This window comes from Schistocerca piceifrons, chromosome 6 (genome assembly GCF_021461385.2).
Source record: "Schistocerca piceifrons isolate TAMUIC-IGC-003096 chromosome 6, iqSchPice1.1, whole genome shotgun sequence".
Lineage (NCBI taxonomy): Eukaryota > Metazoa > Arthropoda > Insecta > Orthoptera > Acrididae > Schistocerca > Schistocerca piceifrons.
The window spans coordinates 146,990,815-147,013,531 of NC_060143.1; the positions used below are offsets into that span (position 1 = coordinate 146,990,815).

General features: G+C 42.3%; 1 protein-coding gene across 1 annotated transcript in view; it reads left to right on the plus strand.

Annotated features, from left to right (window-relative positions):
• The window catches only part of LOC124802557 (polypeptide N-acetylgalactosaminyltransferase 35A), a 173,962-nt gene that overhangs the window by 140,513 nt on the left and 10,732 nt on the right, over positions 1-22,717 (plus strand). Inside the window, exon 12 of the mRNA XM_047263423.1 lies at positions 5,959-6,110. Within this exon, the coding sequence (XP_047119379.1) occupies positions 5,959-6,110 (152 nt within the window). The remainder of the gene's footprint in view (positions 1-5,958; positions 6,111-22,717) is intronic.

Below are 22,717 nucleotides of genomic sequence, written 5' to 3' on the forward strand. Positions count from 1 at the left end.
CCAAATAGCAAAACTCCTCTACTACTTTAAGTGTCTCATTTCCTAATCTAATTCCCTCAGCATCACCCGACTTAATTCGACTACATTCCATTATCCTCGTTTTGCTTATGTTGATGTTCATCTTGTATCCTCCTTTCAAGACACTATCCATTCCGTTCAACTGCTCTTCCAAGTCCTTTGCAGTCTCTGACAGAATTACAATGTCATCGGCGAACCTCAACATTTTTATTTCTTTTCCATGGACTTTAATACCTACTCCGAATTTTTCTTTTGTTTCCTTTACTGGCTCAATTTCCAGATTGAATAACATCAGGGACAGGCTACAACCCTGTCTCACTGCCTTCCCAACCACCGCTTCCCTTTCATGCCCCTCGACTCTCATAACTGCCATCTGGTTTCTGTACAAATTGTAAATAGCCTTTCGCTCCCTGTATTTTATCCCTGCCACCTTTAGAATTTGAAAGAGTGTATTCCAGTCAACATTGTCAAAAGCTTTCTCTAAGTCCATAAATGCTAGAAATGTAGGTTTGCCTTTCCTTAATCTATTTTCTAAGATAAGTCGTAGGGTCAGTATTGCCTCACGTGTTCCAACATTTCTGCGGAATCCAAACTGATCTTTGCCGAGGTCGGCTTCTACCAGTTTTTCCATTCGTCTGTAAAGAATTCGCGTTAGTATTTTGCAGCTGTGACTTATTAAACTGGCTTCTACCAGTTTTTACATTCGTCTGTAAAGAATTTGCATTAGTATTTTGCAGCTGTGACTTATTAAACTGATAGTTCGGTAATTTTGCAGCTGTGACTTATTAAACTGGCTTCTACCAGTTTTTACATTCGTCTGTAAAGAATTTGCATTAGTATTTTGCAGCTGTGACTTATTAAACTGATAGTTCGGTAATTTTCACATCTGTCAACACCTGCTTTCTTTGGGATTGGAATTATTATATTCTTCTTGAAGTCTGAGGGTATTTCGCCTGCCTCATACATCTTGCTCACCAGATGGTAGAGTTTTGTCAGGACTGGCTCTCCCAAGGCCGTCAGTAGTTCTAATGGAATGTTGTTTACTCCCGGGGCCTTGTTTCGACTCAGGTCTTTCCGTGCTCTGTCAAACTCTTCATGCAGTACCGTATCTCCCATTTCATCTTCATCTACATCCTCTTCCATTTCCATAATATTGTCCTCAAGTACATTGCCCTTGTATAGACCCTCTATATACTCCTTCCACCTTTCTGCTTTCCTTTCTTTGCTTAGAACTGGGTTTCCATCTGAGCTCTTGATATTCATACAAGTGGCTCTCTTTTCTCCAAAGGTCTCTTTGATTTTCCTGTAGGCAGTATCTATCTTACCCCTAGTGAGATAAGCTGTTGCAACATTTAGGCCTTTCAGTTAATCAACCTTTGGAGTGGAATGCAAATACTCTTGTTGCCCCTTTTTTGCTCTCGCTAACAGCATTTCTTTTCAAAATACTGCTTTCTGCCAGGACTTTCAGAATTTTATTTACAAAAGTTGCCGGAAAAACATCTTCCATAATGGGAAAGTCACTAGCCCTGAAGACAGTATAGTAGCCCCCTGACTACAATCTAGTGAGAAGGATTACGGAAAGATGCACTTATAATTTCTAGGCTGTACAAAAGCTCATGGAGACTGGGAACCAGCTCTGGCACCCACAGTAGTGAATAGGCACGACAAGAAATAATATGTGACACCTGATACTGAACGTTTGTGTGTGTGTGTGTGTGTGTGTGTGTGTGTGTGTGTGCACTTATTAGGGGATTTCCCTTACAGCCAGTCATGGAATCTCCAGTTGTCAACAACAATTATCTGATTTACCTCATTGCTCCATATACGTCTGATCTATGTACTCTGTACTTATTCCTAGCTTTTAATTTTGATAGGGAAGAAAAATCTTTAAAATATACATCATGACATAAAACTAAAAGTTATGAAATTTGAATTAAGCTAGTTCTTTACTTAACTAACGCAAATGAGAAGAGAATTGGGCACACCTAGATGTTAAAAACATTCAAAAACTATTACTGCGAGTTCAAGGTACTCTGCCAATTTTATGAAATATGAACTCCAGTGTAGCAGCAACGAATAACATTTATTAACTAATAAACACGGAAAAGAACCGTGATAACAGTTGAGGCTAGTTGGCACTAGAGAAGAGCTTGACAAGAATGTCCATAATTGCCAAGAAATTATCATCCTCTGCAACATTCTTGGAATGTCGCACTGCACACAGAGACCCACTGTGGGGAAGAGTTTGAACTCTTTGACAGCTCACATAAACATAGCAGCAGACGATAACTGACAATATTGCTCCCTAAAGAACACAGCCCTTGATTTTGATACCTCTTCCAGATAACTACAGACTGAAATAAACAGCTCTTGATTGTAGTGATTGTATATTTTTGTAAGATACAGTCACAAAATTCATTGATATTCATAAAGAGTGCGCACACAAACCTGTATAGTGCAACCAAAAATGAATACAGTGCTCACACTGCACCATTTTTCTGAACTTGTCTGGCTCCGCAATGCATTATATTTAGTATTCTTTTACTTCCTTGCTCTCATAATAGAAGATAAAATATACTTTTTCAGCTCTGTATGTTTTTTATGCTTGACTTGGATACATTCATATTTTTAGTGAGGAAGAGCAAAAGGTTTGTCACTCTTTAAGGGTGTAACATTGTGTTCTATTTTACTTACTTCCAAAATTTACAAAGCAATAAATTACATTAATGTATTACAGTTTGCATAATTTATTAATCTGTTTATAATATTGCTTTATGAAGACCAGAAATCAGTGTTAATGACCTATAACTGCACCAGCATACTTCAGTAAGTTCGCTGTGACAGTCACACGGTGCAGTCATAGCTACATCTTGTTTCATTATTATTTCATGTGAAAATTTATTGAAAATGTGTCCTGTATTTGTAGTGCATGTGATAATATCAGCTAATTTATCTACATCTACATATATAATGAGCTAGCCACCAAGCGGTGTGTGGCAGAGGGCACAATTCACGCCAAAGTCATATTCCCCCCCTTCTGTTCCACTCGGATCGCACGAGGGAAAAACGACTGTCTGAATGCCTCAGTACGAGCTCTTATTTTCCTTATCTTTGAATGATGATCATTACGCGATTTGAAAGTTGGTGGTAATAATATATGCTCTACATCCTCGGTGAAGATTGATTTCGGAATTTAGTGAGCAGCCCCTTCTGTTTAGCATGCCATCTATCTGCAAGTGTGTCCCACTTTAAACTTTCTATGAGATTTGTAACGCTCTCGCGATGGCTAAATGTACCAGTCACGAATCTTGCCGCTCTTCTTTGGACCTTCTCAATTTCTTGAATCGGACCCAACTGGTAAGGGTCCCACACAGACAAACAATACTCTAAGACTGGCCGAACTAACGTATTGTAAGCTATTTCCTTTGTTAAAGGACTACATCGCTTCAGGATTCTACCAATAAACCACAATCTAAAGTTCGCCTTACCCGTTACTTGTGTAACCTGATCGTTCCATTTGAGATCATTTCGAATAGTCACACCCAGACACTTAACTGATTTACCACTTCCAAAGACTGATCATTTATTTTGTACTCATACATTAATTGGGATTTTCGCCTTGTTATACGCAGTAGGTTACACTTACTAACAATGAGAGATAACTGCCAGTTATTACACCACACATTTATTTTCTGCAAATCCTCATTTTATGTTCACAACTTTCATGTGATACTACTTTCCTGTGGACTACAGCATCATCGGCAGACAGTTTAAGGCTGCTGTCAATACCATCAACCAGATCATTTATGTAAATCGTAAAAAGCAGAGGACCACATATGTCACTCGATACACCGTAAGTGCGCACTTTTGTAGCAAGCGACAGTGCGGAACTGAGTCGAACGCCTTTCGAAAGTCAAGAAATATGGCATCAACCTGGGAGCCGGTATCTAGAGCCTGTTGTATATCTTGCACAAAGAGGGCCAGCTGTGTCTTGCATGACTGCTGTTTCCTAAAACCATGCTGGTTTCTGCAGATGAGCTTCTCAGAGTCTAGAAAGGTCATTATGTCTGAACACAAAATATGGTCCATGATTCTACAACAAATCAATGTCAGTGAAATTGGCCGGTAATTATGTGCATCCGATTTTGTACCCTTTTGATAGATTGCTATGACCTGGGCCTTCTTCCAGTCCCGTGGAACCTTCCGCTGTTCCAATGATCTCTGATAGATGACTGATAAGAACAGTGCTATATTTGTAGCATAGTCAATATAAAACCTTATGTGGATACCGCCTGGGCCAGATGCCTTTCTGGCGTCTAAGGATCTTAACTGTTTTACAATCCCAGATACACTAAATACTATGTCTGTCATCATTTCGTTTGTTCGATAATTGAAAGGGGGAATGGTGCTGCAGTCCTGTATTGTAAACAAGTTTTTGAAAGCTAGATTTAGAATTTCGGCCTTCGGTTTATCATCATCAGTTACATTACCCGCACTGTCAGCAAGAAAAGGTATTGAATTATTTGCAGTGTTCATAGATTTTATGTACGACCAAAATTTGTTGAGGTTACTTTTAGAATCTGCAGATAAAATATTGCTTTCAAATTCGTTAAGAGTCTCTCATTGTCCTTCTGACAGCTGCTTTCATTTCGCACAATTTCTGTTTGTCAGTGGGGCAGTGACTACGTTTAAAATGACTGTGGAAAATTCTCTGCTTTCTCAGCAACTTCCTAACATGTTTGTTGTACCAAGGTGGATCCTTTCCCTCCCCTATACTTTTGCTAGGCACATATTTCTCTAGCACATGGTGAACAGTACCTTTAAATTCTGACCAAAGATGCTCAATCTCTTTTGTGTCCCGCAGTGAATGCTTGGAGCTGACTATGAAGATATTCATTAATGACACTTTTATTTGCTTTCCCAAACAAGAAAACTCTGTGCTGTTTCTTTGATCTTCTTGCAACTTCCACTGACACAGAAGCCACAACGACTTTATGGTCACTAATACCTTCTTCTAGATTAACTTCCTCAAAAAGATCAGGTCTGTTTGTCGCCAAGATATCTAATATGTTCCCACCTCGAGTTGGTTTTCTAACCAATTGCTCAAGGTTGTATATTGAGAGTGCTCCTAGAATAACTTCACACGAATCTTTGCTTCTGCCCCCTGTGATAAACGTGTAATTTTCCCAGTCAGTGGATGATAGATTAAAGTCTCCACCTATAACTAATGGATAATTTGGATATTTACTTCCAATGTAATCAAGACTTTCCCTGAAACGTTCTGCGATGTTTGTTGCGGATGCTGGTGGTCTATAAAAACATCCTAATACAATGGTCAATCCTTGTCTGATTGACAGCTTTATCCAGACTATTTCACAGTCCGATGCAGTATCAATCTCAACTGTGTTTAAACAGCTTTTAACTGCAATGAACACACCACCTCCCATAGCATCAGTCCTATCCTTCCTAAACATTGTCCAATCAGAGTTCAAAATTTCACTGCTTTTTATGTCAGGTTTCAACCAGCTTTCAGTACCTAATACAATATTAGCATTGCTACTGTTTATTTCGGAGATTAACTCGGAGACCTTGCTACAGACACTTCGACAATTTACTAACATGAGATTAAGCATATTTAAATCCTTTGGAATGATCTGTTTAGGTGAACTAACAAGTTTTACAGTTGGCACACCCACGTCAGTGTCATGAACTGGTAATTTTTCGGGCCAGCAGTTTGTTTCCCATGGGGAGGAAGCTAATGTTTATGGTAGAGACAACTAAACCACAAATACTTCTTAAATCACTGCTTGCTCTTATCTGTGTATTTAATTTGCTTTTATATAGCATCTTTGATACTGTAACATTCTTTTGTCGATTTTAATGCTTCATAATTACTGTACCTGAGTTAATACAGAAAGCTTTTTATCATTGTTTTTACAGCGTGGCACACCAGTGTATAACATGGCTGCAGGAATGTGTCTAGCAGCAGAAAACAATTCCTTAGGATCTTCTGTTGTCATGAAATTATGTTCTGACAGTGATCCTTTGATGCGTTGGGATTTTGTTGAGGATGTAACATTGGGAATGACTTGGTAAGTATACTTGATCAATGTCGCTAGTTGTTTGGTACTTACTTTAAATACATCTTAATAAAATAGATAAGGATTTATATTTTAATCACAAAAGTGGTAATATATCATCCCTTCATTGAAGGCATTTGTTATCTGAATCTGGAATTGCCATTCTGATTTACATTTCCTGCTTTCATCATCCTATAAAAATATAAAATGTGCTGAAATGGATCCCTATAGAATCCTTACCCAAATACTGCTAATTTTCTGTGTCTAGTAGATAGCTTGGTCTAGCAGAATTTGTGGCTGATGATTAAGGCGGAACTGTGTCATGTAGTGCTTTGTTGAGATAAAAGTGGGGAGAGGGAGGGGTGAATCTGCTCAGATGATCTGTACAAATTAAAAATGGAGTACTCAGTATAATTTTCCTTTTTAAGTAAGGAGAATAAATACATAAGGAGCAAGGAATTATGGGATTCCTAAAAATAATTATCACACACACACACACACACACACACACACACACAGAGAGAGAGAGAGAGAGAGAGAGAGAGAGAGAGAGAGAGAGAGAGAGAGAGAGAGAGATGTAAGGAATTTTGGTGAAAATAAAGTAGAGAAAGAAACAGGACAACTTCTAACTCCACCCTTAATGCAGGTCAATGGCAATATTGGTCATTGAGTCTACATGCTTTACCACAAAGGTTTAAAATGGAAAGCTTGTGCATTTGCAAATGTAGCAGGAGTAAATAAGAGGGGGCCATTGAGGCTCCTAGACACCTCAGACACCTTAACAACATGAAGACAAGGTATGTGTACAAGCTGCCAACATCCTGGCCCAATCTCAGTCCAATAGGCCATGTGTGTTTGCCATGCAGCAGTTACATAAAACATATGAATAAACAAATGGTCGCAAGAGAGCTGCTCTCTGGCACACAGGAAAGCATTGCCCCTATTCATGAGCTGCAGATTTGCTGTTGGCTGCCAATCATTTGCTTGAATAATTGAAGCAATAGTCTCCCATACAGTCACCTCCTTCTGAGATGTTTGGTTTTGATCAGTCCACTAGTGTCCTAGAACAAAGAAAGACACACTGTTTCTAATGTATACTACCTTCAGTAGCAGGCAGTTATAACACTAGCTTCGTTATACGCCATTCTTTCCTAACACCCTAAACTTAAGTCCTGTCCCCCCCCAGGGGGTCCACAACTCTTTCGTGGATACGTGAGTGGCGAGCACGGGGCCCCGAGCCATTGCAGCCTTCTTTCTCTCCCGGGCTGCATTTCCTTTCCCTTCCCCTCCTTTCCCCTCCATACCCCTTTCCCCTCGCCCTCTCCTCTCCCTCTATTGGTGTCCTTGCTTATGTTGGCCCCCGCTATCCTCCTGGTTCTGTTGGTTTTACACTCTGGCTTTGTTGCGTAATCATCTCCTCCTTTTGGCATTCCTTGGTCCCCCTCTGGGGTTTGACCTCCATTCCAAAATTTCTCTTCCGTAGTGTGAGCCATTTGGGGAAGAGCACCTTACCTAGTGTCTCCGACGTGTGCCCTCCTAGTATATTCCACCTTTTCTTCTACGTCGTTGTCTGATGCTAGGGTGCATAGCCAGCACGGTAGCCAGCCCGTGTGGTGGGGTCGCTATGTACCCTTTTGGTTGAGCCCCCTGAACACACAGGGATCACACTTCTGATACCTGAGCTGTGACCTCCTCATGCATGCCTTGGAGTGGTTGCTCGTCATCCTGGAGCATCGGAACTCCCGGCAATGGCCGCCGTGCCAGACGGCCCTTGCTGTGGCTGGGTGGCGCCCGTGAGGAGAGCCCCTGATCGGAGTGGGTGGTATCAGGGCGGACGCTATGCAGATGAAACGCATAAGGGTCCAAACCTCTGGCCGCTCTTCTGCGGCCGTCTCTCTGCGTGGTACTGATTCCTCAAGTGCTGCTTCTCTTGCCCCTTCGGCCTTCCCTTCCGTGGCTACCCCCTGGGAGGAGGGTCAGGCCCGTCGTCTAGGGGCAAAACCTTTCCCCCGTTATCTAGTTTGCACCAGGACTGATGGAGATACTTTCACCAGTGTCAAACCTTTATTCTTTGTGGAACACATTGAAGACAAGTTCGGCGAAGTGGACTCCCTGAGCAAGATGCGGTCGGGTTCGTTACTGATAAAAACTGCTTCGGCTGCCCAATCTGCGGCCCTTCGTGCCTGTACCCATCTTGGCACAATTCCCGTGTCCATTACCCCTCACCAGTCTCTAAATATGGTACAAGGTGTGATTTTTCACAGAGACCTCATCCTTCAAACTGATGAGGAACTTCGGGACAATCTCGGACGGCGGGGTGTTCACTTTGTTCGGCGTGTACAGAAGGGTCCTAAAGATAATCGTATTGATACTGGTGCCTTTATCCTGGCCTTTGAAGGGGATACCCTTCCTGAGAAAGTTAAGATTATGGTCTATCGCTGTGATGTGAAGCCGTACATCCCACCTCCTATGCGGTGTTTTAAGTGCTTGCGTTTTGGCCACATGTCTTCTCGCTGTACCCAGGACCCTCTCTGTGGTGACTGTGGACGTCCACTCCATGAGGGGAGTCCCTGTGTTCCCCCTCCTGTATGTGTAAATTGTCATGGTAGTCATTCTCCACGTTCAGCAGATTGCCCAGTCTATAAGAAAGAAAAAAAGATACAGGAGTATAAGTCTCTTGATCGTTTAAGCTACACAGAGGCCCGTAAGAAATATGCACGATTGCACCCTGTGTCCATGACATCTAGTTACGCCTTGGTTACATCTTCATCCCTTCCTCCCCCTTCCTTACCCCCGTCCCGGATCCCTCTCCTTCCCCCCTCCCCTGCGGCTCCCACACCTTCTCCTCTGGGCGCCGCTCCCCCTCCCCAGCCGGAGAAGTGTCCCACTCCTTCGGCGTCTGCCGGTCAAGAGCGCCTCTCCCGGGATGCCCCTTCCCGGCACCTTCCAGGTCAAAGGTCTGCTGCAGCGCGGCGACCGCGAGAGCCGCGGTCTATCGGCCCCCAGGTCGCCCGGTCTCTTTCTGTTCCTGATCTTGCTGCAGCTGGCTCCATTATGCCACACAGCCCTCCTCGATCTCAGCCTGAAAAGAAGAAGAAACATAAGTCCCGGGACAAAGAGCCTCTGGTGTCACCGGAGGTCCCTTCCCCGGCTTCACAACCGGATTCTGACCTGTCGTTTATGGATGTCGCCCCCTCCTTGTCGGTGACGGGTGGGGACCCGGCGGTATGACTGGATTTAGCGTGTTCAGCCCTCATTCAAACCATCGTTCTGTGGTTCTCCAATAGAATTGTAATGGCTACTATCGTCACCTTCCGGAATTGAAATCCCTTCTTTCGTCCTACTCAGCAGCTTGTGTGGTTCTCCAGGAATCTCATTTTACTGATGCTCACTCACCGACCCTCCGTGGGTTCCGTGTTTTCTGTCGAAATCGGGTCGGACCCTTGCGGGCTTCTGGTGGCGTTTGTACGTTGGTCCGTACAGACATTGCTAGCACGTGGATTCCTCTCCAAACTACATTGGAAGCAGTTGCTGTTAGGGTCCACTTAGACTCTGCAGTCACAGTATGCAATCTTTATCTCCCTCCTGACAGGACTCTTACACCTGCTGCCTTAACCACCCTTCTTCAGCAACTTCCTCCTCCCTTCCTCCTCCTTGGGGATTTTAATGCTCATCATCCTTTGTGGGGCAGTGCCTTTCCATCTCGACGAGGTCTTCTTATCGACCAATTTATTGCAGACCACGACCTGTGCCTTCTTAATGATGGCTCCCCTACTCATTTCAGTGCTGGTCATGGTACCTTTTCTGCCATTGATCTTTCTCTTTCTTCTCCCTCTCTCCTCCCTTCGTTACACTGGTCGCCACACGACGACCTTTGTGATAGTGACCATTTCCCGTTGATTATCACGCTCCCTTCCCGCTCCCCGATGGAGAGGTTACCTCGTTGGTCTTTCCACCGCGCCGATTGGCCTCTATATACTGCACAGGTCGAGTTTTCTCCCTCTTTGTCGGGTTGTATTGATGACGTCCTACGTGACGTGTCTGACGCGATTGTTCGCGCTGCTAACCTTGCTGTCCCGCGCTCATCTGGACAATTTCGTCGTCGGCAAGTCCCGTGGTGGAGTACGGCCATTGCCATTGCCATCCGTGATCGCCGTCGAGCTTTGCAACACTTTAAGAGGCACCCATCTGTAGCCAGCCTTTCTACCTTTAAGCGCCTTCGCGCTAAAGCCCGTTATTTAATCAAACAGAGCAAGCGGATATGTTGGGAATGATTCGTTTCTTCCCTTGGTTCCACTGTCCCTCTGTCACGGGTATGGGCTACACTTCGCTCTCTCCAAGGTTGCCATCGGCAGTCCACCCTCCCAGGCCTTCACCTCCCAGATGGCATTTGTACGGACCCATTAGTTCTTGCAGAACATCTTGCGACCCATTTTGCAGTGGTGTCAGCGTCGGCCTCCTATCCAGCTGCTTTCCTTCATCAAAAACGGCAGGCTGAAGCTGTCACCTTATGTTTTACCACTTGTGAGTCAGAATCTTACAACGAACCTTTCACTGAATGGGAATTTCTTTCTGCTCTATCTGCTTCTCATGATACGGCTCCTGGCCCAGATTCCATTCATAACCAGCTGCTTCAACATCTCAGTGCTCCACAACGGCACCATCTTCTTCGGGTGTTTAACCGTATCTGGCTGCAGGGTGACTTCCCTTCTCAGTGGAGGGATAGCATTGTGGTTCCTGTCCTTAAGCCTGGTCAGAACCCCCTATCTGTTGACAGCTATCGGCCAATTAGTTTGACCAATGTTGGTTGTAAGTTACTTGAACGGCTGGTAGCCCGTCGGCTCACTTGGGTCCTCGAATCTCGGGATCTATTGTCCCCTTACCAGTGTGGCTTTCGAGAGGGACGATCTCCAATCGATCATTTGCTTCGCTTGGAATCCGCAGTTCGGCAGGCTTTTTCCCAGCGCCGCCATTTGGTTGCAGTGTTTTTTGACCTTCGCAAGGCCTATGACACGGCCTGGCGCCATCACATCTTACTAACCCTTCATCAGTGGGGTCTTCGGGGCCCACTCCCGATTTTTATCCGCCAGTTCCTGATCCATCGGTCATTCAGAGTTCGAGTTGGTACTGCTTTTAGTTCTCCACGGACCCAGGAGACGGGCATCCCACAGGGTTCTGTCTTGAGTGTCCTTCTTTTCCTCATTGCTATCGATGGACTTGTGGCCTCTGTCGGTCCCTTGGTCGCCCCTGCCCTGTATGTGGATGATTTCTGCATTTGGGTTAGTTCCTCCTCGATGCCATCTGCAGAACGGCAGCTCCAGGTGGCTATACGGCGTGCCTCTGCATGGACCCTCACCCACGGGTTTCAATTCTCTCCTTTAAAATCGCAGGTGGTCCACTTCTGTCGCCGTACTACGGTCCACCCTGATCCAGAGCTCTATCTCGCTGCACAAAGATTGCCTGTGGTTCCACAGTTTCGTTTCCTAGGTCTTCTTTTCGACAACAAGCTCACTTGGCTGCCCCATATCAGACTCCTGAAGGTAGGATGTTTCCGTAAACTCAATGTCCTTCGCTTCCTTGCCCACTCCTCCTGGGGTGCGGACCGTTCCCTCCTCCTCCGTCTTTATCGTGCTCTAGTTCCGTCACGTTTGGACTATGGTTGTCAAGTTTATGGTTCAGCTGCTCCTTCCACGCTGCACGTGCTGGATCCAGTCCACCATCGTGGTATCCGTTTGGCCACCGGTGCCTTCCCTACTAGCCCTGTTGATAGTCTCCTGGTTGAAGCTGGGATCCCCCCCCTTTCTGTTCGGCGGTCCCAGCTTCTGGTGTCTTATGCCCTTACTATCCGTTCTTCTCCCGCTCATCCTTCCTATTCTATCCTATTCCCAGACCATGGACGTCGCCCGCCTGACTCCCGCCCTCGGGCGGGTTTACCGGTTGGGCTGCGCCTTGCGTCTCTTACCCGTGATTTTCGGCTTCCTTCTTTGTCCTGTCTTCCTCGCTCCCTCCCCTCCACCCCTCCTTGGTTAGTTCCTCGGCCTCGACTTCGGATGGATCTCCGCCGCGGACCGAAAGATTCCATCCCGCCGGTGGTGTTCCGTACCTTTTTCCGCCAAATTTTATGGGAGTTTCGGGATGCTGTTATTTTTTACACTGATGGCTCTAAATCTGCTGATCATGTTGGGTATGCCTTCACGTCCTCTGTTGGAACGGAAAATCATCTGCTGCCACCTACATGTGGGGTGTTTACTGCGGAATTGATGGCAATTTCCCGGGCCCTTACCTTTATTAAACAATCCCAACAAAACCGCGTTTTGTTATGTACGGACTCGATGAGTGGCCTTCTTGCTATTGACCGGTGTTTTTCGCGCCATCCCTTGGTCTCTGCCATCCATGACCATCTCGCTGATCTTCACCGTGCTGCTTGTTCCATTGACTTCTTATGGGTCCCGGGCCATGTGGGTATCCCGGGTAATGAGCTCGCTGATCGTTTGGCTGGGGGAGCAGTTACTTACCCCCCGTTTTCCGTAACCCCTCCTGCAGCGGATTTACGGCTTCACATCAAATCCCACTTTGCACAGTCATGGGCCAATTCTTGGGAGGCTACTCCACTGTCTAATAAACTTCGTGCCATTAAGGTGAATACAGGCCCATGGCGTTCTTCCTTTAGCCTCTCCCGCAAGGACTCGACCACACTGTGTCGTCTCCGCATTGGCCATACCAGGCTGACCCATGGTTTCCTTTTGCGTGATGAGCCACCCCCGCTATGTGGTTGTGGAGCCTTCCAGTCAGTGGCCCACATTTTGGTTGAATGCCCCCTTCTTTTGGCTCTGCGTGCTAAGTACAGACTCCCCCACACTTTACCTTTGATGTTGGCTGACGATTCCCGGATGGTCTCTCTGGTTCTAGGTTTCCTCCGGGAGAGTGGTTTTTATTCTCAGTTTTAAAGTTTTTAATCTCCCTCTGGTGTTGGGGCAGGGCGGTGAGTGTTTGGGTGTCTCCCACTGTAGGCAGTGTTCAGAGATTCCCGATTCACCTCCCTGACCGGAATCCTCTTTTCTTTCCCTTTACTCTGTTTTTACCCCTTCTTTTTAAGGCTTGGTTAGTTTTTCTATTCCCATACGTACTTTCTGCATTATAGCAGTTGTACCTTTTAAGTCACAGGTGGTCTTGCCTATGCTGCTTCAGCATAGTGTTGGGTTCGTTCTCTTGCCAACTTCCCTCATTTGTTTTTACTAATGACAACGTGACTGCCCTTTTACGTTTCCCCTTTATCCGTTTTATTTTTCTGACTATACTGAGATGTCCCGTTAGCAGAATGGAGTCTATTTGAAACAAGGGACTGATGACCTTGCTGTTTGGTCCCTTTAACCTCAAACAACCAACCAACCAACCTTAAGTCCTGTCATGGGAAAAGCCACGTATAACATTAGTCCTCTGCGAAACAAGCTAATGTTACCCTCTGAGGGGATTTGGGAATATTGACCACGTATGTATCTAATGGACAAAGGTATTGGACTGTAATATTGAAGATATTGCAATTAATAGAAAACTAAACAGACTTTAACTTTGGGGTTAACAAAAGTATTAAAATTCATATATGAATCAAACAATAAAAGCTTGCCAGTCCAAGTAGGCACATGAATTTGGAAATATATATTTAAGAAAATTAAACATTAGTTACTGAAGTTAATTTCATTAGTATTTCCCTTTGCATAGCACTGCCTACAGGCAGACACAGGGCACTCTAAGCTGTGGGTGGCAGCAGTTAGCAATAATGCACAAACCAGTAATCCTAGAAAGCAAAATTGTACCAAACTCACACTAATAAGAGCTGCACTCAATATTGTTACTTGGATCAGTACTGAAATGTTCCTGCAAGAAGTGTAGAACTAATATTGGCCAGGATGGGCTTCTGACTTCACTGGCATATAAATACCACCATTAAAATAAATAATACCACAATCACACTGTTTATGCTCCCATTTATAGAAATATATCAGATTTCTTTAGTAGCAATAATATGCCAATTATCTTTCTAATATGAGAAGAATATGGTGGGACCATTAAACTGGTATAGTATCACTAAACAAACCGTATGATTATTTCAGTAGCAAAATTTAATTCAACTAAAGTTAATTCTTAGCTTCACTTGGAATAGTTTATGTTTTTACTTTTCAAGGCAAATTGATCAACACTTAACTTAAAAATAGTAATCAAGGCAAAATTATGTTTCAAATAAGTTTACCTTATGTACCTTTTTCATCACCTGTGAAGCAGCTATTTTAGACAGTAACATTTACGCAGTCTTGCACTGAATTTTTCCAAAACAATACTTTGCAATAAACCGAAGGCACTTTAGCAACATTCTAAATAACTTCAACTCTTGCTAATCCTTGCACATTTGACAAACAGGATACTCGGTTTTCTGAACACTTAGGAGGGGACACTGCATAAGTTCATGATCAGGATAAAAGATACGCTTCCAAACACTGATTTATAGCATTTGGATTATTATTAAAATTCACTCACACAAATTAACTGCCCTATTCTGATACTTGTCTGTATCCATGAAGTTTATGGAGCAGTGGCGGAGTTGTGGTGGCAAGCAACGTGCAGCTAAACTGTACTCATTGCTCTTGATGTTTGAATGCTCTATAAAATTTCTTTGTGGCGTCGTATTTTTAACATGTTAGAGCCATTCCTTATTGCCGAGAGTAGCAAGCAACAGTCAAATCCACATCTGAGGCAAAATTCCATGCAAACCTGCCCCCAATTGCCTCACTTGGCACTATTGATGTGTACAGTGCAACGGCTAGGCACTGACTGTATCATTCCCACTAAGGAGCCGCCCAGTTTGACCACCAAAACCCCCTTTTACATTGCACCGTTTCACTTCCATTGAGGAGGGACTTCCATACATCCTTCACATTTTACAATACAAATGCCCTAAATGTGAACCAGCTTCCAATACACATTCTTTATCATATAAATATATACATATTATAAATTTCATTGTTGTAAAATATCATTTAGATTTCTCCATATATATATACATTACATGTATTTGCCAACTAGCTCTGCAGATGATGATGAAATTGATGAAATGTATGATGAGATACAAGAAATTATTCAAGTAGTGAAGGGAGACGAAAATTTAAGAGTCATGGTTGACTGGAATTCGAGAGTAGGAAAAGGGAGAGAAGGAAACATAGTAGGTGAATATGGATTGGGGGTAAGAAATGAAAGAGAAAGCCATCTGGTAGAATTTTGCACAGAGAATAAATTAATCACAGCTAACACTTGGTTCAAGAATCATGAAAGAAGGTTGTATATGTGTAAGAACCCTGGAGATACTAAAAGGTATCAGATAGGCTATATAATGGTAAGACAGAGATTTAGGAACCAGGTTTTAAATTGTAAGACATTTCCAGGGGCAGATGTAGACTCTGACCACAATCTGTTGATTATGACCTGTAGATTAAAACTGAAGAAACTGCAAAAAGGTGGGAATTTAAGGAGATGGGACCTTGATAAACTGACTAAACCAGAGGTTGTACAGAGTTTCAGGGAGAGCATAAGGGAACAATTGACAGGAATGGGGGAGAGATATACAGTAGAAGAAGAATGGGTAGCTCTGAGGGATGAAGTAGTGAAGGCAGCAGACGATCAAGTAGGTAAAAAGACGAGGACTAGTAGAAATCCTTGTGTAACACAAGAAATATTGAATTTAATTGATGAAAGGAGAAAATATAAAAATGCAGTAAATGAAACAGGCAAAAAGGAATACAAACGTCTCAAAAATGAGATCGACAGGAAGTGCAAAACTGCTAAGCAGGGATGGCTAGAGGACAAATGTAAGGATGTAGAGGCTTATCTCACGAGGGCAAAGATACATACTACCTACAGGAAAATTAAAGAGACCTTTGGAGAAAAGAGAACCACTTGTATGAATATCAAGAGCTCAGATGGAAACCCAGTTCTAAGCAAAGAAAGGAAAGCAGAAAGGTGGAAGGAGTATATAGAGGGTCTATACAAGGGCAATGTACTTGAGGACAATATTATGGAAAAGGAAGAGGATGTAGATGAAGATGAAATGGGAGATACGATACTGCGTGAAGAGTTTGACAGAGCACTGAAAGACCTGAGTCGAAACAAGGCCCCGGGAGTAGACAACATTCCATTAGAACTACTGACGGCCTTGGGAGAGCCAGTCATGACAAAACTCTACCATCTGGTGAGCAAGATGTATGAGACAGGCGAAATACCCTCAGACTTCAAGAAGAATGTAATAATTCCAATCCCAAAGAAAGCAGGTGTTGACAGATGTGAAAATTATCTAACTGTCGGTTTAATAAGTCACAGCTGCAAAATACCAACGCGAATTCTGTACAGACGAATGTAAAAACTGGTAGAAGCCGACCTCGGCAAAGATCAGTTTGGATTCCGTAGAAATGTTGGAACACATGAGGCAATACTGACCTTATGCCTTATCTTAGAAGAAAGATTAAGGAAAGGGAAACCTACGTTTCTAGCATTTGTAGACTTACAGAAGCTTTTGACAATGTTGACTGGATTACCCTCTTTCAAATTCTAAAGGTGGCAGGGGTAAAATACAGGGAGCGAAAGGCTATTTACAATTTGTACAGAAACCAGATGGCAGTTATAAGAGTCGAGGGGCATGAAAGGGAAGCAGTGGTTGGGAAGGGAGTGAGACAGGGGGGCAGCCTCTCGCCGATGTTATTCAATCTGTATATTGAGCAAGCAGTAAAGGAAACAAAAGAAAAATTTGGAGTCTATTAAAAACCATGGAAAAGAAATAAAAACTTTGAGGTTCGCCGATGACATTGTAATTCTGTCAGGCAGCAAAGGACTTGGAAGAGCAGTTGAACAGAATGGACAGTGTCTTGAAAGGAGGATATAAGATGAACATCAACAAAAGCGAAACGAAGATCATGGAATGTAGTCGAATTAAGTCAGGTGATGCTGAGGGAATTAGATTAGGAAATGAAACACTTAAAGTAGTAGAGGAGTTTTGCTATTTGGGGAGCAAAATAACTGATGATGGTCGAAGTAGAGAGGATATAAAATGTGGACTGGCAATGCAAGAAAAGTGTTTCTGAAGAAGAGGAAATTGTTAACATCGAGTATAGATTTAAGTGTCAGGAAGTCGTTTCTGAAAGTATTTGTCTGGAGTGTAGCCATGTATGGAAGTGAAACATGGACGATAAATAGTTTGGACATGGAGAGAATAGAAGCTTTCGAAATATGGTGCTACAGAAGAATGCTGAAGATTAGATGGGCAGATCACGTTAGTAATGAGGAGGTATTGAACAGAATTGGGGTGAAGAGGAGTTTGTGGCACAACTTGACAAGAAGAAGGGACCGGTTGGTAGGGCATGTTCTGAGGCATCAAGGGATCACAAATTTAGTATTGGAGGGCAGCGTGGAGGGTAAAAATCGTAGAGGGAGACCAAGAGATGAATACACTAAGCAGATTCAGAAGGATGTAGGTTGCAGTTAGTACTGGGATATGAAGAAGCTTGCACAGGATAGAGTAACATGGAGAGCTGCATCAAACCAGTCTCAGGACTGAAGACCACAACAACAACAACAACAACAACATACATTACAGAACTCTAAATTTCCTGTCACAAATCAATGACCTTAACTAACAAAGAATAAACACTTCTTAATTACAGATACACATTTACATGATATAAACCTACTTCTAATCCATATAAGTGTTACACAGTGTTGTCATTGCAAAGTTGACTGGTTCAAATATTAGCAGAGCTGTTCCAATTACCTAAGTACTAATGCGTGATCAAGACAAGCGTCTGTTGTTATTGTCAGTGCTTTCGTAAATCACAGAGTACTTGATGTGCGTTTTTATTTTCTTACACTTCGTGTCTGATCCATAAGATTTCATGTGTGCAGTCCACCCAAAATCTAATGGATTACTCAGATCACTTGAATTCACCCAGTGCAAGGTGAAATGACAGTAAAACACAGGTTGCATTTTTTATAAATAAATTATATGTAATCTGCTGTTTCATGTAAATGTCAGTTGGTGTTACTGTGTACAATACAAAACAAATTTTGCAGATGTGCTTTTTCTGTAATGTTATGAACAATATTTTTAGAAACATTGATTGCAGTCATTCAAAAAATTATATGGTAATTGTAGCCAAAATGTAGCCTATTATTTTTACATTCACAGCTATTGAACTTCAAGCACAGTATTAAAAACTTAACACTCGTTGACACTTTACAAAATTGACACTTAGTGTCTGTGATTGAGTTAAGAAACTAATGGGATGCTGTCCAAAGAATTGAAGGAGAATAAAATAGTGTTTATGTTTTGAGGTTATGTTGTATAAGAAAGAAAGATGGTAACATCCGTAGTCAATGAGATTCGAAGAGCTGTGTTACGAGAGATACATTGGCTGGACAGAAATAAGAAAACACCATGAGAAATACAAGCTTCAACATAAATGCAGATACTAGCCAAGCCTGCAGGTTGCGCTGTTGTGTTTGACTATGAACGGCACCTGTGCCATGTCCTCAATACACTGCAAGTGCCAGTCATTGTCAGAACAGTGTTCCGTGTAGTTGTGAGTGCATTATAATGGAGCTAAGTGAATTTAATTGTGGCCAAACTGCTTGTGCTCATTTGGTGGGGGTTTCTGTAACAAAGGTAGCTGAAGTGGTTGGTGTTTAAAGAGGCACCATGTCGAAGATTTATACCACATACAGGGAAAGCAGAAAAACATATCCTTAAGTCACAAAGCAAGTGAAAGTGTGTGTTGAGTATGACACTCATTGAAGGCAACTAAGACGAAAAATAAGGAGACAACTCCTGCAAAAGTCATTGCAGAATTAAATATCACACCCCAAAACCTTTCCAGCATTAAAACAACACAAAAGGAGCTCCACAAGCAGGGAATTGCAGGGCGAGCTGAAATTCCAAAATCTCTCATTAGTGATGCAGATGCCTGTAACAGGAAAACATGGTGCCAAAACCATAAAACCTGGACTATGGGGCAATGAAAGAAAGTCATTTGGTCAGTTGAGTCTTGTTCCACTCTGTTTCCAACATCCCAAGAGTGAAGCATGGTTAGGACTCGGTGATAATTTAGGCAATCATGTTGTGGCATTTTGTGGGCTCCAAGGTTACTCTGTAAGGTTGTGTTACTGCCAAGGATTTTGTCCCTTTTTGGCTGAGCAGGTCCATCATATGGTACAGTGATTGTTCCCCAATGGTGGTGCTGTGTACCAAGGCAACACCGTCCCTGCGAACAAAGTCTTTCGCAACGTCACTGTTTTATAAAACATTCTCAGACTTCTTGCCAGGTCAGTTCAGGGTAAAACCTCAAGCTTTTAATGATTAACACCCTCATCAAGAGCAATTTACTGTCTAAACTGCTGCTATGGTGACATCATATAGCTCATAGACAGCTTGTGGTGTGTGTGTAATTATGCAAGGCTGTCACAGGCTGTATGGTGCCACCACTCCCGTAATAGTGTAAACATTATGACATATATCTCTGTCTCTCCTCTGTGTCAAGAGCTTGCTTCTAGACACCGCTAAGATTATGTCCGCTGTCATGGTTTATGTTCTTCACACAAATTTTTACAGCCTCTTTAATTACACTATCCCAGTATGTAGGAACATAGGACAAAACTTTCGTTTCCTCAATCAATATTTTGTGTCTGTTTGTAAGTCTGTGCCCAGCAACTGCTGATTTCTCCAGCTCTTAATTTTTAATATGCCACTTACATTCTGCACAGTGGTCAGAAGTGGTATGAATAGAATGATCAATGTAACTGCTTTTACCCTCACAAGGGAAGTTATGAGGCAGAGACTGCTCTAAACACTCACAAGTGATGTTACATATCCAGGGATGTATCCTTAACAAGGCACATCTCTTTTATCATCTTACAGGTATCTGCCTTTGCTGGATGTAGCACCACAGGAAGGAAGGAATACAATTGGTGCCTCATCATGTGAATGTTTAATATTTTCATATTTTCTTTTATTGGAGAACTACAGTTTCATATCACGTGAACTGTAACCAGTTTTTCTGAAAAATAACTTAGTAAGGAGCTGTACAAAACCACGAACCCAATCATCGTAGATTATAATCAACAAGTTTTTTTAGGGTCATTTTCAAGCAACACGATTTTACTGAACTAAACCCCTTGGATTGGAAAGAACCCTGTTCACATGCCGAAGAAAACGACTTGGAAGTGAGTAAATTGTCATTACAGTGCAGTGTTAAAGACTTGTGTAATAATTCAACTGATTCAGAAAACCATATCACAAAGTGTTGTAAAATATCAGTGCCCTTCAGGATAATATGTCTAAATGTGCAGTATCTTAGGAATAAACTCAATTTGCTGCAAGTATTTGTGGATGAGAATTCACCACGCCAGTTAGTAACTACAGAACGTGGACTAAAAGACAATGAAATTGAGTATTACAAATTAGATGCTTATGTGTTAGCAGATAGTTACTGCAGGCAACAACACAAAGGGGGTGGGGTGGCATTATTTGTAAATGAAAATCTTCCATTTAAGAAAATCTCATTTGTTGAACAATACTGCAAAGAAGGAACAAGTGAAGTGGCTGCTGTTGTGGTCCACATAAACATTCATTCAAACAATGGAAAATCCAGGACGGAATGTAACAATACCCCAGAGAAAGAAAGTTGCTAGTCCCCATATAGCGGAGATGCAGAGTCGCGATAGGCACAGTAAAAAGATTCACACACTCATAGCTTTAGGCCATTTAAGGCCTTTGTCAGCAGTAGACATGTTGTGTTTGCTTGAGTGTGTGTGTACATGTGTGTATGTGTGTGTACTGCTGACAAAGGCCTTAAATGGCCAAAAGCTATGAGTGTGTGAATCTTTTAATTGTGCCTATCGCGACTCAGCATCTCCACTATTTGGTGAGTAGCAACTTTCCTTCTCTGGTATTGTAAACACTCATTCAAGTAGGTTAGATAAATATAAAGTTATTGGTATGTTCTATCTTGATAGACTTAACAGGACAATTAAGACAAACAGGCCCCAGTGACCTTAGTGTAGTTGGAGGCTTAGAGATTGATGCAATCTCCTGTAGTATAATCATCGTTTCATCCCCATTGACGTGCAAGTCGCCAAAGTGGCATCAAATCGAAAGACTTGCACCAGGTAAACGGTCTACCTGACGGGAGGCCCTAGTCACACGACATCTACATTTTATTTACCTATTTGAAAATAACAGATACATTAAACTCATATAATCTCACAAATATAGTGAACTCTGACACTAGAGTAACAGAGTTAAGTTCCAGTAAGACAGATTAAGTAATAGTCAATAAAAATGTAAAAGACTGTGTTAACTTTCAGAGTGTTGATTTTCATTACTCAGATGACTATTGTCAGGTGTTAGAACATTTAAGGTTTGCTGTACCAACAGCAACTAAGATAGCTGAGAAGAAGTGCATCCTGAATAGCACCAACATCAGTGTCTTCAAAACTAAGCTAGCAGGGGAGAAATGGGACATTATTTACCAAACTAGAGGGTCAGAAAACAAATGGGAAAAATTGTATAGGACAGTGCTGAGGCATTTCGACTGCTGCTGCCCTCTCAAAGAAATAACAAGGGTATGAACCAACTCTCGTCTCAAAAGTAATTATAGGCTGAAACGTACACCTAGGCTGATTAAGTTTAGTCAGAATATATATGATCTTGACTTTTTATATAAGAAAACAAAGCTAAATATATTTAAGGAAAAGTACAATCAATCCAAAAAAACTTCTATGACAGACAGTTTACACTTGAGGAAACAGATAAACATTGATGCAATAGAGCGTTCAGCCAACATAACTAAGGTATCCTGAAGACTAATCAATAAACATCGTAAAGGCACCAACAAGGGACAGAGTGAACCAGTTAGTATTAGACATGAGGGCCATCTAGTGAAAGATCCAAATGAAGTATGTAATTTATTCAGTAAGCATTTTATCTCTCCTTTTGACCAACCAGGTCCTATTATAGATATACAAGCTGGCACACCAAATGATGTGACAGATGGTATAAAGCTCAAGTTTATGGAAGTGAATAAAAAGGAAATATTTAACACAATACAAACTCTATAGAACAAGCTTCCATCTGGATGGGATGGTATCTCAAGTGTGGTGTTGAAGAAATGTTCCAATGAAATAAGTAAACTCCTTACCTATTTTATGAACTGTAGTATTAATGAAAACATATACTCAGATGCCTTAAAAATAAGTGTAATTCAGCCAACCCATAATAAGGGAAGCAAATAAGAAGTTGCAAATTATAGAACGATATCACTAATCCCTACCTTCAGTAAAATATTTGAAACAGTTATCCTATCACAACTCACAACATTTTCCTCAAGACACAAAATGCTTACCGAATTGCAGCATGGGTTTAGGAAAGACCTAAGCACAGCCACTGCTGTTACCAGTTTCTTCCATGAAATATATAGCAATATAGAAAGGGGTATGCACACACCCAGAATATCCCTTGACCAGAGCAAAGCTTTTGACTCAGTAAACCATGAGCTTCTCTTCAAAAAAAACTGCAGGCATACAATATC